At 38.4% G+C, this 15,408-nt stretch overlaps 2 protein-coding genes across 3 annotated transcripts; both read right to left on the bottom strand.

Moving 5' to 3' along the window:
• Positions 1-78: 78 nt before the first annotated feature.
• LOC145779793 (uncharacterized) lies at positions 79-4,248 on the bottom strand. Of its 2 annotated transcripts, none has more exons than XM_082591438.1 (4): positions 4,088-4,248; positions 3,351-3,464; positions 2,738-2,850; positions 79-1,290 (listed from the first exon to the last, which is right to left on the bottom strand). In XM_082591438.1, the coding sequence occupies exons 2-4, from the start codon at positions 3,414-3,416 to the stop codon at positions 897-899; spliced, it is 573 nt and encodes a 190-aa protein (XP_082447564.1). In that variant the 5' UTR covers positions 3,417-3,464; positions 4,088-4,248; the 3' UTR covers positions 79-896. The 2 variants fall into 2 exon arrangements, with proteins under 2 accessions (XP_082447564.1, XP_082447562.1); XM_082591436.1 differs by having other exon boundaries at positions 4,092-4,248.
• A 1,819-nt stretch (positions 4,249-6,067) lies between these two features.
• On the bottom strand, positions 6,068-14,809 carry LOC145779556 (dTTP/UTP pyrophosphatase-like). The gene is made up of 4 exons (XM_082591172.1): positions 14,638-14,809; positions 10,268-10,444; positions 8,724-8,947; positions 6,068-8,130 (listed from the first exon to the last, which is right to left on the bottom strand). Exons 1-4 carry the CDS (start codon positions 14,722-14,724, stop codon positions 7,986-7,988), a joined length of 633 nt encoding a protein of 210 aa, XP_082447298.1. The 5' UTR covers positions 14,725-14,809; the 3' UTR covers positions 6,068-7,985.
• Between the last annotated feature and the right edge of the window lie 599 nt (positions 14,810-15,408).

Raw genomic sequence — 15,408 nt, 5'->3', positions numbered from 1 at the left:
CTCAGTCGCCGATTTGTGACGTTTATGGGAAATTTTTTCATGGTACAAGCGCCGCCGATTTACTGAATCACATCCATGTTGGAACCAACGTTTTCTTTACAAAACATCGCACGGACAGTCAACAATGCACGGTTATGACTCACTTGCGCTTTTATCACTTCGATAAAGAATATAAGTTTTACCAGGTAACGTTCAATGCGACACATAACAACTTGTATGACAATTTTGCATGCGCGTCACTTTCAGGAGCGTCATTAAGTTTCTTGCAACTACGTGCTCTCTACCGATGTCAAACTGACGTCCTCACGAGGTGGCGCGCCGTCGGTAGCAACATTGTTGACGTCACAACAATTAGTTTTTGCAGTCATAAATTTCTAGCATGATGTCACAAAAAGGTCACATTGCGCCAGATTGAGTGAAAATCAACATTCAAATCGATTGGAATTATTTCAAACGCACCGGAAATACAACACCAGAATCTATGCTGACGATGAATCACAATTGTAAAGCAAAATGGCAGTGGGCGTAGAGGTCCAACAACCAAGACCAATTAAGTGCTAACTGCTAAGTCAGTAACGTAGCTAGAAAGTAAATTTTAGTCGGGCAAAACCGCAAAAGCAACTGCTGGGGGGGGGGGACAAATATCTTTTTATTTAAAATATTGAGTTTATTGCTACTAAATGCAGCCAAACATCATTCAACATGAAATATAACGTTATTAAAACGTTGTGATAGAATTAAAAACCTATCTTTTTAGGGGGGTTCGCCCCCCCCCCCGTGGCTACGTCCTTGTACTAAATGATAAACAACTTGAAATAGGCTTATCCTCCAAGGAAGTTGCCGTCAAGTGAGTGTGTTCTCACATGGGAGCAAGCATCAGTTGGAATGTTTCCAGTTCAAATATCTCGAAGTTGCGATTCCTCATGTGGAATATTCATTGAAATATTATTGTCCTGAAGTTTTTCTTTCACTTCTTTGAGGTCGACAACAGCGCTTTCTGAATTTGGAACTTCCTGAGTTTTCTGACAAAACTTCATTTTCGACGCGTCTAGTTCATTGTTATGATTGACGTCACTATAGGACTTCTTCAGCCGCGCATGACTTCCCGTTGGAGGGTGTTGTGAAGAATACGGTTGAGACGGGGATCGTACTAGGGTCCTTGGATGTCTGTTGTCCGTGGTCATCAGATCGATGGACATTCTTCTGTAGAGTCTGGAAGAAATGTCCGTTGACTTTCCACGGCGTCGGATCATATCTTTGTGCCATTCCCCGGTTTTAACTTTGAGTTTCCTGCACAAAAGATACAAACGTTAACTTAAAAGTAACAAAATTATTAGCCCACGTGATGTAAGAATTCTCTGCTTTCACCGACATTCTAACGGACTGGGGATCTGAAGCGGCGACCTTTCTTCAGCGGTAATAGCCTACACATTTTTGAGCAAAAGACTAAAATTAAATAAACAATCACCCGCACAAATATTGAGGTCTACACATAATTCAAATTCAGATGACAAGAAAGTTGTTTGAATTGTGATTGGAAAAAGAAATCATCTTACGGGATAGAACAATATGGTTATGTTATTTTTTTGTTAGGCTACTTTTTTTTAGTTATGTTTTTTTTTTATGCGGGACTACGTAGGCTATATTGTACTTGTTCAAAGAACGTTTTGACTCTCATTACTTTGTTGTATAGATTTGTTTGTCAAGAGCACGGTACTTCAACAATGAAGTTGCATCACTCTCCAGCAGTTTGGTTGGAAATTCATTTGAAAAACGCCAAGAAACTCCATCCCTCTCCGATACCGAAGTCACCCGCATGCCATCAAGACCATTTTCATATCTCCTTCACTATGTACATTTTTCATTGATCATCACTATAATATTATGTTCAAATAATAGTTAGTGAATATTCCTGAACCCATCAGTTATCGATTCCTGTTTTAAAACTACACCACTGTCGTTGCTGCGAACACTTCACTTCATTTTATTTAACAATGAAACACTGTATATAGTTTTTTGTATAATAAGCTCACCGTACGTTTATTAAATGCTCGTGTTTTTGATTTTTCTTTTTTTGTATTGGTTGTGAGGTTCAGTCGTCCCCACATGGCTTCATCAACTGCCAGACCTCCAGTTGCTTTAAGTATGTGGAGCCAACTGATTCTTTCAACTAATTTATCTATTTTAAACTGTTAGGTTTGGTAGCCGTGCTTAATTTACTTTCATCGACGTATCCTTTAAATTTACATCGCATGCACGTTTTAAACTTCTTTGGTTTTGCCGCCGTTTCCTTTTGTTGGTTTGTTCCCGTAAACTATTAGTAACTTTATCATTGCTGTTGTTTTCCGACAAAGAAAAGTAAATTGAAAAGTAAAAGAAAAGTAAAGAAAAAAAAGAGAAAAGTAAGTAAAGAAAAAAGAAAAGTAAAAGAAAACACTAAACTTTTGGGATTGCCATCTTTTCCTTTTGTTGGTGTCAAACTCGTATGTTTACTTTGTAGTTCTGTACATATTTGCGCCAGCAGCAAAAATAAAATTGAATTGAATTTAAATTGTGAAACAATGTTTTCTAAAAAGAAATTGACCACGTAGCCTATACGCTTTGTATAAGCCTTATTATGACTAGCAATGCTTTCATTTCAGCAGAAAACATATTTTTTTGAGGGTCAAATGGACAAAATGTGCTGCCTACAAGTTGTCTGCAATCTTTTCTGCAATGAATTCCAAACACAACTCACGATTCATCCTCAAAGGATCTGTGATCGTTTACTCTCTGAATTTGTTCTCTAACCGCAAGCTGCCATAACCTTCTTTCCTCTCGGTGTTTGACATGATTGTTTCTTTTAAGAACCTAAAAAATATGGATCTTGATGTTAATGAATGTGGATGTAAGCTTGCTGCGTAGTTAACCGTCACCTTCGAGATGGTGACGAGTTAACTCGATTGCCTTGACAGGAAAGCAAGAAAGCCGACTTAAAATAAAGTTTTCAAGCCGGTAAAGTGCTCTGGAAGGGGGACAAACTCATGTAGCCTACTTTGGGGGACGGTCAACGTAGGGTCGTTAAAGCATTCAGGTCAAAGCATTCGGGATCTTGAAAGCATTCGGTCACGCAGTTTTGCTTTCGTAAGAGTACAAAGTTATTTTTATTGTATCCAGGTTAATACCTGGTGGTGGGTGAATATCTAATTGCGGTAGAAAAAATGGCAAGAAAGGTACCGCCGTATTCACAATAAAGCATGCTACCTACCAAGTGTCTTTGTAGTCGCGTGCTCTCAATAAGTTTCAATCCCTATTTGGCCACGCAGAATTTAATATTATTTTGGTGGGAACACTGTTTCTACTTAGCCTACCTGGAGAATCTTGGCTTTCTCACAGTCCGATAAATCTTCAAGGTCCACCAAGTCTTCTGACTCCATGGTCACAAAACAGATGGAAGTTTATCTTCTCTTGTTATGTGCAACAATCTGGAAAACAAACATCACATCAGTGACGAAACAATACAAACGGCATTTAAATACAAATTGAGAATTATTATTTTTTGCATGTTTAGGTTTGGGACCAACTCAGTCCTTCGAGTAGCTTTTGTCAATAGACAACTGTAGCTTTTGCAACCAAGTTGTCTGTAGCCTACTGAGAAACTTTTTCCGTTTTTACAATTAATCCACTTAGGCATTCCCATGTGCTTCATTGACAAAAGTTATCTTGATAATGGTTTAATAGGGACAAAACAGTTGAGAACCACAGGAGTAGGCCTATACAATAAAGTTATAAAAAAGCATCGATAGGTAGCCTACTGTACTTTTCTTCAGTTGTGACTTGCGAGAAGCCGAAAATAAATCTACGTCCATATTTCTTTTAAGATTTTCTTTTATGTGATTGCTGGTTGATACGTCGACGTTCTAACTTTAAAGTTCAAGTCCTTTGAAACATCTTTAGTGAAATGCTAACATGGAATTAGTTTATCGTTGGTTGGTGTTTCAAAGCCATGTTGGCTTTAAGCCGGTTTATCTCTGTATCACTGTATTTGATAACTTCTGTAGGCTAGCCTATACAACTACTTAAATACCGCTGCAAATTGCATACTTACTTACGTCACCAAAATCGTCACAATATTTGCTTCGCTCTCCACTTGATTGTGTAATCGTTTTAAATGCGTCGTGGCGTCAAAGTTATTGTACTTTTACACTATAACTTCAACACTAAACTTGTGATTTAATTTCTTTTTTGTAACCTGCTTGAACAGTTAGTCTTTATACTGCTTGTTATTTTGAATAACAACTTATTTTTTAGTGCCCTGCTTTGCAAACTTTGACCTTAATGCTCAGAAGTTCTTGACATAATCATGATGTTGTTACCTTAGCGGATAACGTGTGCATGCCGAGTTTTCGCTGGAGGTCGCAATAACTGAAGAGATGTGGTTTCAATATCACTTGAAGATAACTTTGCTTGGTGGAAACGAAATCGTTTATTATTCCCTATATTGCGTAAAGTGAAAATATAATCGACTGGCGTTTAATGTAATGATTATTATTTATTTATTGGCTTAGAAAGAATTTTCTGTACAATTATCTCCGTCAGTAGACTTTCTCGCAGGGTATTAAGTTACAATAAAGTTTCCTCTTCTTTGGTGAAGCCTAATGAAGTTGACTGTATCAACTTCTTTCAAATTAGACAATATTGAAACTGAGTAAAATTGAATTCAGCATAAAGCGAGGTTGATGTAGGACTGTATAAAGACTAAAGTTAAAATGTTCTATTCGCCTCATGGGGTATGCGCTGCTGCTTTCTTATTGCGCGAATACGCCAAATTCTTTGATTTAAATATTCTATTTCTTTTTGAGGGAGATTTCTACACTCACGTTTTGCCCCTGTTGTTCTCTTCTAAGATATCTAATATTTTTAGCATGTAGGCTATGGCCTTTTTTGAAATGATCTGAAAAAAATAAACAAACTGAACATAGGCTATTCCATCAATTAATCAGCCAGCAACGTTGACCTGCACTTGGTTGATTCAAAATTTTCAACCCGCTTCACTACAACGCGTTAACTCAAAGTTAGGCTACTGCACTAAAACTTATACAGGAAATGGTAAATTTTTATCACACTGACTGGCTGTCAGACTGAACAGCAGAATTGTGTTACCGAGGAATTTTGCACACCGCACATCCTGTGGACTAACCCTGAGGCTATTCCTGCTCTTTAACAGAATCAATAACGTTGACTTTTTGCTTTCTGATGTTGACACAACGAACAGTTGGTTGACAAATCTGTTGCGGTAGTTTTACATTTTTGGTTTTAACAAAAAAACTTACATACAAAACTTGGGTTTGTAAAAATCAGACGCAGATGAAACCCAGGTGCCGAATGCCACAACCCAGGGGCTTATCTGTAGCCAGTGATCGATCGATTTAAGTCAGCTCCGATGTTTAAGCGCCTGACTTTATGAACGAAAAAATTTCAAGATCAAGAGGCACTAGCTCGGCTTTCGGGTTGTGCGCTTGAGCAACGCATTTCAAGCAACTTGTGGAAAACTGCCATGATTAAGCTCTCAAACAATCCGAGGATAAACATTCCCACGGACAACATCGACTTTTATTCCAGCTCTGTTAAACATCGGTTTGGTTCTAGATGCCATAACTGGAAAGATGGCACCGTTTGCGTGCCTTGTTTATCGTGATGAACAAACAACGTGGACTTGGCAGCAGTGGCCGAGTGGTTAGCGCGTTCGGCTCGCAGTCGAGAGCCTGCATGTTCGACTCCAGCCACCCGCACTTGCTGTTGTTTCTCTGGGCAAGAAACTTTACGATAATTGCCTCTACCCAGTGATCGATTTCGAGTAATGGGTAGTACCAAATTTAAGTCATAAGCAGAGTAGATAACCGGAAACAGACATTGCAGTCGGCTACAGCGTGGATCAGGTGTATGTCGGAAGGCGTACACCGATGCATAGCGCTCGTCCGCTTTCCCGCAATGCAGGATAAAGATAAACAAACAAAACAAACGTATATTTGACCGCAATATTCATACGTCAACCCACAACGCTACAAACCATGGCTCTAGCGGAGCAACAGAAATGAAACATTATCATTGTGAAAGTGCCAGACCCAATTATGTGGTGGTGCGTGATGGACAGTACAACCAATGAGCGACTGAAGCAAACGTCAGCACTTCAATATTTTGCTACTGTGAAATTTTATTTTACTAAATGTTCCACTTCACGAATGCAATGAACCGCACAAAGTTACAAAATTCAATTTTTCTATGACTTTATTACATCGAAATTGCGCAACAATTCCACCACACTGGTCAAAGACGTAAAGTGCGAGTTTAACGTCAGGTTAAGCGTCACAAAAAAAATTTGCACACGGTACTTTGAGCGTTAGGCTTGTGACGTTTAGTGAAATCACAATTTCATGGAATTTGACTAAAAATGTCACCAGCTCGGTGACGTCGTGGTTTGAGTGCTTGCCTCTGAGTCGGTGGACGTGGACTCGACACCCCGTCGGGTCATATCAAAGACCTCAAATAAAAAATGGCACTGAATCTCATCGATGCTTGCCACTCAGCGTTGATGTATTTCTGCTGCGGTTCTTTGCGGCTGCGCTGAAGTACATTGCGCATTGGCATTCGTAAATCGATTGGTATAAATTATTTTACGCTCTAGCAGTTTTGTGTGACGTAGTGCGAATTACCAGATTGTCTTCTCACATGTAGGGGTCGTGGTTTTACCTGTGTTGAGTAATAGTCTTCAGTTGTTTAGGTATTGTGACATCAGCTTCATGTCCTTGGTGAGAATCTCTTCTACTTTGACTTTTAATGACCAAATCGCCTTCTTCATTGTTCTGTGTGCGAAATCGCTAACGCAAACATCGTTGGTGCTAAGTGAGATCCTTGTGGAACGCCATACCTTAGACCAGATACCTTAGACGTCGTGAATTTCCTTTGTTTTCTATCGTAAATTCATGCAATGCAATCCAAACTTCAACGATGTTTATTTCTTTAAAAGTTTTTCTTGTACAAAATCACGCAAATTACATCTTTTTACCATAATTTAATCAGTAAGTTTTAATTCGACCCTAGCACATTATGAAAGCACCTTCCATGGAAATGAATTTAAACTCACATAACAGCATTTGAAAGTTCAAACCAGTGCTGAAATCAACCTAGATGAAAACTTTCCCTAAAAGTTGTGACATCAAATCACTGGCATGTTATGGAAATATGTTCGTTTCGATGCCAGAAATAAAGTTAATAGAATAACACTCCGACCAAAGCAAATTCGTTTTGAAGAACTGCAAAATTAATTTTACGAGCGTGGTAGTGATGAAGTTCTTCAGTTAACATTGGCTGCAATTTTCAGATGATGTGGCTCTCACCTTCCCCTGCCACGCCACGTGCAGCATGCGCTTGGCCTGTTGTGCATGGGTTTTACCAAATCTACGAACAAAACTGAGATAAATAATATTCCTGTGTTGTGTGGTCGTGATGCGTTGTCACTACTGTTGATAATCGTGTGTGGAGCATAAATTAATGCGTTTAGTTTTGCTCAACAAGGTAGGTAAAGAAAACCCCATATAGCGAAATCTCACTTCGAGCAAACCCATTTCAAAACACACCAGGCCTTGCAAGAACGACAAAATATTGCGGTAGACGTTGTAACAATGTGATGAACATATAAGCAATAAATAAGCAAGCTTTAAATCATTGTTTGAAAGATGAAACTTTATTTTATAAAGCGCAACAGTGAGGGAAATATTACGTTATCAGGATGGAGTCACGTGACTTCTACATCAACGGTGCGGCCAAATGTTAAAAGCGGATGGAAATGGCCAAAAAGCAGTCAGTTGGATTCTCGCACAGAGCAAACGTGCATGGCTTGGTGCTTGAAAATGGGTGCTAAGGATTGCATCTTCTGCTTCCAGTCTACTGAGCCCACATGCGACCATAGGACCCGGGTAAGTGCGCGTGTGTAGTGTGTACCGCAGTTACTGGTTTTCGTCATGTAAGAACTTGCAGGCTTCTTTACAAAACTTATAGGCTGGGAATCCAACAACATTGTTGTAATCCCCAGTAATCCCGGACACCAACATCGCTCCACGTCCCTGGATCCCGTAGGAACCAGCTTTGTTCCTGGAAGAGAATATGTGCTGTGATAAGATGCACAAAGCAAACAGAAAGTGATGAGAAAGCTGTTTCGTGGAAGAAGGATCAAACCGGGGGCGGGGCATATTGTTGACAATTTCGTACGAAGTTTAGATTAAGACGCCAGGACACTAGATCCAACTGATGGATAAACTCCCAACTCTCCTGGGAATCGATCGCACCTCAATTTTTGGATCATAACTTTTTTTGAAATCAATGTTATGGACCCTTTAAAATTTTAATAACCAGGAGGAGCGTCCCTCACGAAACGTCAGTGTAGTTGATGATGCATCACAATCGATCAACATTTTGGTGTTATAAATGATCTTGATAATTAAATAATAAATGATCTTGATATCTTTCGATTTTTTTCACTTTTATAATCCTTAAGTTTTAGTTTTCTAAAGGTGATGCAACCGTGCCAGTTTGTTTTTTTTACTTTGCATTCAAATTGGGATTTTGAGGCTTCTAACTTTTTCTAAACCTCTGCTTTGTTTAGCGTTTATTGTTTTCGCTGTGACGGTCACATATAAATATAAAACGAATGTGCTACAAACAACAACAGCGGATGAGCAACTTACAAGGGTTCACCAGTGGCCACGTAACTGCTGATATCTTCCTCGGTGAGATCTCCAAACTGGACGGTTGTTACTTCATCGAATATCGCTTCTGACAACATGGCATCGTGAACTTTGATGACAGACACTCCCGTACACACCGAGTGGGTTGATCCGCTTAATTCTTTGAGAGTCTTCACAGCAACTTCAGGATGATGAGGCTTGCCAATGATTCGATTCTTGTACACCTGTAAGGAATAGAGAACAAATAGAAAATACCTACAACAAGCTTGTATTTAAATCCCCTGTCACAAATTAAAAACACTTCACCTGGGACTGCTAAAGGTTGCATGGACTTTTTGTTAATGTTAATAGATTAAATTTAATGTTTGACTAAAAAGCTGCTAAAGGTAAAATGGCTTCACACATAACAAAAAACACTAATCTGCTATCATTAAATATAGCAAAAATAAAACATTGCATTTTGAAAACAACAACATAATATTGAAACAACATTAAAAGCAAATGTAGCCTTCACAAGTAACACAACAGTATCAGTGGAATGGTAATTTGCTACGCTCTGGGACAGCACAGCACTGTGAAAGCCACGTACTATGTGGTATTACAATACTATGAGGTTGTAGGCTTTTTGCTTATTGAGAGACTCTGAGTCTCTAGCTACAACAGGAAAATTTAAGGTTTCTGTCTAGGGGTATGATTGCCTACCAAAAATTAAACAAGTTAAATGTAATGTTAAAAATTAAAAGTATTTTTTGTTAATCAAAGTTACAATTTCTTATTCGGAAAATTGAGAAATACTTATCCTGTCTAACTCTAACAAATTTAGTTTATTGTGACGAGTGTCTGAAAAGCGACATTCTCCGGTCGTGAATTTTACCTTCTTGTTCTAGAGTCATTCGGTCTGTTCTCTTAGTCTCTTCTGTCTGTCTTTTAATGGAAATTCTTTTGGTCTATATATGCTACCAGTATTTTTCAATTCCCGCTTATTTCATAATATAGTGCCTTTTTATTAGTAATAGCCTATGGTGGGAGTTATGAAAGCGGAACGTTTGCACAGTTATGTCGTTTCAGAAATACGGATGTGTGATGTGATGAACTAAATTCCGTGAGACTGAGAGCAGAATTTAGGTTTTGAATTTGCACAGTTGTAAAGCAATAGCATATTGAAATTCTAATAAATTTCGGCTAAATGTTCTCATAATTTAAGTTTGTTAGTAAAAAACATGGTACATGTTACAAGGTCATCTCTAAAATAGTCGGCTGCATAGCCGAGTGGTGAGAGCCCTGGAACGGCAATTGAAAGAGTGCCGGTTCGACACCACTCAAGAGCATGCGGCTGTGTCTTTGGCAGGACACTTAAAGGCATGCCTGAAGGTGGACACGAAAATTGGCTTCCTTGCCTTCCCGTTCACTTAATCTAAATCTTCAACCACCAGGTGTAAGCCTGGATACGACAAACAAAAAAACAAAAAAAATCTCTAAAATACAATAAGAGTTTTGAACTTATATACTAGAATTAGGCTATACTGTGCAGTTAAACAACTCACGATCACAGTGTCCGCTCCAATGACCAAGACCTTGCCATCGTCAGGGCTGAATTGCTCGGCGACAGCAATTGCTTTCTGGTGAGCAACTTGCTTTACATAATCTCGAGGATTTTTGAACGATTCTTTTGAGACAGTTTCTTCATCGAATGGAGATGGAATTACTTCGAATTTCAGCCCCTGAAACAATGAACTCATTTTAGTAAAATGAAAGTTTAAACAACAATGGTGCACAACATTCTTTTAAGTATTTGGTGCAAAGGGGGATGCAAACATTCTAAGAAAAATCTGTTTAAAACATTAGATCGATTTGATTAAAGGCAATGGCTATAGTCACCAATCACCATGTGGAGCAGTGGTTCCCAACCTTTTTAGGCTTAGGGCATCCTACAGAAGAAAAAAATATTTTGCGGGACCCGGTGTCTGACTAACGAATTTTCACCTCAAATGCAGCTCAGCTTGTTGGAACAGCTTCACACTAAAAACTTAAAAAATGGTACCTAGCCTATTCATAGCTTCTCTGCTTGGCTTTCAGCTCCAATACAAATTCAGAAATCAACATAATAGTAACACAGCATTTTTAGCCTGCTTAGAGATTGAGTGCCACTCTGAAATGGCATTTGAAAAGACAGCAAAGTAGGCTACATTGCTATAGCTTAATTACGTATTTCAAAGTCAGTCTGAAATTTATTCTTGGCTTCTCATGCGAATCCCCTTTATATCTGAGTGCACATTCGATAAAGCTGCCCTTATTTCTTCTTCAACTATTAGTAGGCCTAACCTTTCTATTTGTTTGTTTCGATGTTTGTCATAATGGAAATACAGTTTTCCACATCATACATACCATTTAGGTATGATGTGAAAAGCTTTAGTAAAATTACCACTGCCTTTTCTCCGATGCAAGGATATTTATTTTGAATTTTTTCCAGAACTCATGGAATTGTACCTTCCAGTGTAACAGCTTTACATTTCCATTGTTACGCATGTCTGGTTGTTTTTCTTCCTCGCTGAGGTGCAAATAACATGAGAGTTCAGTGATGAAAGTGAGTTCCTTAGCCTACCCATGCATTATTTTCTGCTCACAACGTTGGAAAATAATTTTTAATTGCTTCTACAAAGATTCGAGATGCTGGGCAGCCTAATCAATGAAATGATTTCTTAGTTTGTTTTTTCAGAAGTTGAAGGCAAATAAAAAATGAATATGGGAAATAGTTTGCGACACCCCCGAGTAACATAAATGGCACCCTAGGGCACCACAGCACCCTGGTTGAGAACCACTGGTGTAGAGGAACCATAGCCTCTGATGATATGGTCTCCACATCACTCAAGCATGTACGGTATTATACTGTATATCAAAAACATGGAAAATTAACTATTGACAATGTATTTGTAAGGTTCGATCAATGTAGACCTACAAACAATTGTGTTAAGGCCAGGGTTGAGAAAAACCCGGGTTTTTTTAAAAAAGCCCAACCCGGCCGGGTTTTTTTGAAAAAACCCGTTTTTTTTTGGGTTTTATTGGGTTTTTTAAAAAAAGATGCAAAAAAAGGTAGATTCATGCTTATTTCACCTCAAAACTACTTTTTACGAATGAAGTGCCTTTCACTCACAGTACATGCTTGCATAACTCAATAAAATAATGCACTAGGGCTGTAGTTGCTTGAATGTTGCATCATCTATTAATTTCAAGATCAAGTTGTATGTTGCATCATCCACTGATTTCTATACCAAGTTGATGCTACCGTGGTAGAAATCACATTATTGAATCGTTTGCTTTAGATCTGAAGGCAAGGAGCGTTTATGCCATCATATTTAAATATTTTTTATCATTTATATATATCTTATATATAGTAATGGATGAGCAATTGAGCGATTACGTGGCCTATGGCCATTTAGGCAAATGCTCTGAAACAACCATGCGTTAGAATCCAGAATCTGTAATTGGTAAATAGCCTCCTAAATTGCATTTCACATCATATATACAGACTACAGTAGAGTAGTACTTTCACCAGTTTAACTATAAGGCCTTTTTGCATAAATGAGTTTTAGTGTAGTGTACACAAAGTGACATTACTTGATTTTTGTGTACTGTACAATATCCACTGCGTTTTCAGTTTATTGTTGGAAATTTACTTCACAATCACATCTAGGGATGTTCAATTTCGATTTTCGATTTGATTTCGATTAAGGTGATATTCGAAATTCGTTTTCGTATCAGGCATATTCGAAATTATAGCTGTCCTTTCGGCTGAACGCGGGTGACAGTAACGCGAGTGGCTCGAAATCTGTCTTGTCGCATTTTGCAAGCGAAAAAAGACTTCGACGCATGCGCATCGTCGATCACGTGACTATCACACGCTCTCGCGGGTCCAACGGCCAGTCCTGCACATGTGCGTTGAGAAAAGTCATGCGCAACGTAGTTGTCTTCCACGCGTGTGCAGCCAACGGGAGGTGTCAGTTCTTCCGATTCCGATAGCCCCGACGTTGAGCCAACACAGGCGATGAGCGAAGATGCCAGACCACTCTGACGGAACTCTTCTCCATGGGCAGGGTCCAGACGGAATACTCCAACAACAGTGATGATGATGTTCAAAATTAGCTCAATCTCAAACGAGATTTCCTATTTTATGAAGCAGAAGCTTGCTTTTGGGCAAGCTGATCCGCTTTCCTGGTGGAAAGCAAACGAAGGCGAGCTACCGGTGCTGAAAAAGCTAGCCGAGAAGGTGTTTGTGACCCCAGCGACCTCGGCTCCAGCGGAGCGACGTTTTCAAAAGCTGGCCTGACCGTCACAAAGCTGAGATCCCGACTGACAGGTGACCATGTCGATCAGCTTGTGTTCTTAAACACCAACATGGGTCTGGAGCTGTAGACCAGGGGCGTCCAACCCGTGGCCCGCGAGAAGGTTCTGAGTGGCCCGCGTGATATTTTTCGAAATGACATATATTATATCATCAACTCAATCGCCAACGTAATTTATGGCGAACTTACATTCCGATAAATTGGCATTTATTGTTTGCTTTCTTTCTCTATTACTCTATAATCCCTAGTGCATGGGGTGCGCAACTGTTCAAGTTAATTTTATTGTATCACAATGCACATTGTTACGCATCACATTTTCCACATTGTTACGTCCACCCTTTTCCACACAATAGTAGCTACAGGTGCTTCAAGAGTCAGTCAATCAGCAATATTTCTTGCTTTTAGCGAGAGAAGTTCAAAACTTTTAATTGCTAAAATTTTACAAAAAAAATTGTATCTTAAGAATAAGATCAGAGGATTCATAGATTGGCAGTTTTCGTGACATCATTATTTGGCAGCACTTACTTGTGCGAGCAAGTTTTTCGTGGATGAACCTAGGGACAGCCGGACCATACATTACGGGACGCGCAACTCCGCTGTTCCGGCAACATCAAAAGGGTCAATTGCCAATTTGACATTATTTACGCTTTGCTGCTGGCTTGCTTTCAACTAAAAACCTTAAACCACTTTAAAACCAACTTCAATCTTCTTATATAAGCCATAAAATGTACAAACACATTTCTAAGATTAGAATTTGGGTGTGAGGGTTTTAATTAGAAATTATCAGACAGTCATTTTTAAGATTACAAATTAGCAGTAAATACTCAAGTGGCCCGCGCAACCATTCGCATACTACATGTGGCCCTTTGGCCAAAAAGGTTGGACACCCCTGCTGTAGACGTTATTTTGTGTTCTTTTTTCGCAAATTTTCATGGCGTTTTTTCGTGTTTTCTAGCGAATTTTCATAGCGTTTCTTTTAATACAATCACATTTTGCAGTGTGGTGAATAGTTGTGATATTCAAAATCGAAATTCGGAAATCGAAAATAAATTGAATTTCGAATTCCGAATATTCAAATAATCGAAGTTGGACACCCCTAAATTCACATCCTTAAGTCCTAATTTAAAGTTTGTTTTAAGTGCCTTGTACTTGTAGTGTTTTTGTTCATTTTTTTAATTTTCCAATAAAAACTGGACAAATATGATGCTCTGGGTTTTTTTATGGGTTTTTTTGGGTTTTTTTAAGTGGGTTTTATTAAAAAAACCCACCTGGGTTTTTTTGGGTCGGGTAAAATACCAACAACCCTGGTTAAGGCCTACTTGAAATCGCCCTCTAAGGCTGGAAGTGGTTGTGCAACAGCACTATGAAATAACACATCTTCCTCAGACATTTTATGTGTAAAAAAATTTTAATGCTTGACCAACTAAGTAACTAAAACTATGGAAAATAAATGAACAAAGAGGTAAATTCTATATCCTGAGCTACCAATACTATAAAGTTAAGCATTAATCACACAACGACAAACAATAAACACTTTTTAGTTTACATTAATTTATAAAATTGATAAACCTTACAATTTGTTCCAAGATAGCTTTTCGTTGTGGAGATGAACTAGCAAGAATCACTCTCACATTTGTCAATAACTCTTTGACAGGAGACATTTATACACACAATGGCTAACTTCTCCACAGGCAGAAGAGTGAATGTTTCTGTCACATAGAATCAATTCAGTCATCTAAGATAAGTGTGAAGCTGCAAAAGCAATGCAGATAATTGACATAAAATGCCTTGATTATTGCCACAATCAGCATGTTAGCCAATTATTTTTTTAAAGATCTGCTTTGGACACCCGAAAAACTTATGCATGTTCAGTTCATTAGGCCATAGTAGGGATGCACAATACAGAATACCTGGCTATTCTAGAATACTTAATTTCGAATCCAGAATTTCGAATCTATTCTGAAATTACGCGGCAATTTTTTTCAAATAATATCGAACAAAAAGCAAAAATATTTGTACATTATTTTGAATTGTATTAGTATCACATGTCAAACAGAGTATAACATATGATAAATCAAGCATCATACGATTAGGGTTGCCAGATTTTTTTCTCAAAATAGTGAACATTTTGAACCCTCTAACTACTACTAAAAACTTGGTCATCACACTGCTTAGGCCTATAGTACAATAAACATGCAACTGTTTGGGTGGCAGCTGACTTTTGTGACCTTTTGGTCTTTCGCTGCCATCCTTGTTGTGCGAATTATTTGTGTTTATTGTGTTTTTGTATATTTTCTCTTTTTTTTCTTTCTTTTTTGCCAACAAAACAAAAAATAAACTGAACT

This window comes from Aplidium turbinatum, chromosome 11 (assembly GCF_918807975.1).
Source record: "Aplidium turbinatum chromosome 11, kaAplTurb1.1, whole genome shotgun sequence".
Lineage (NCBI taxonomy): Eukaryota > Metazoa > Chordata > Ascidiacea > Aplousobranchia > Polyclinidae > Aplidium > Aplidium turbinatum.
Note: the sequence above shows the minus strand (reverse complement) of the source record. Positions and strands in the feature narration are given on the sequence as shown.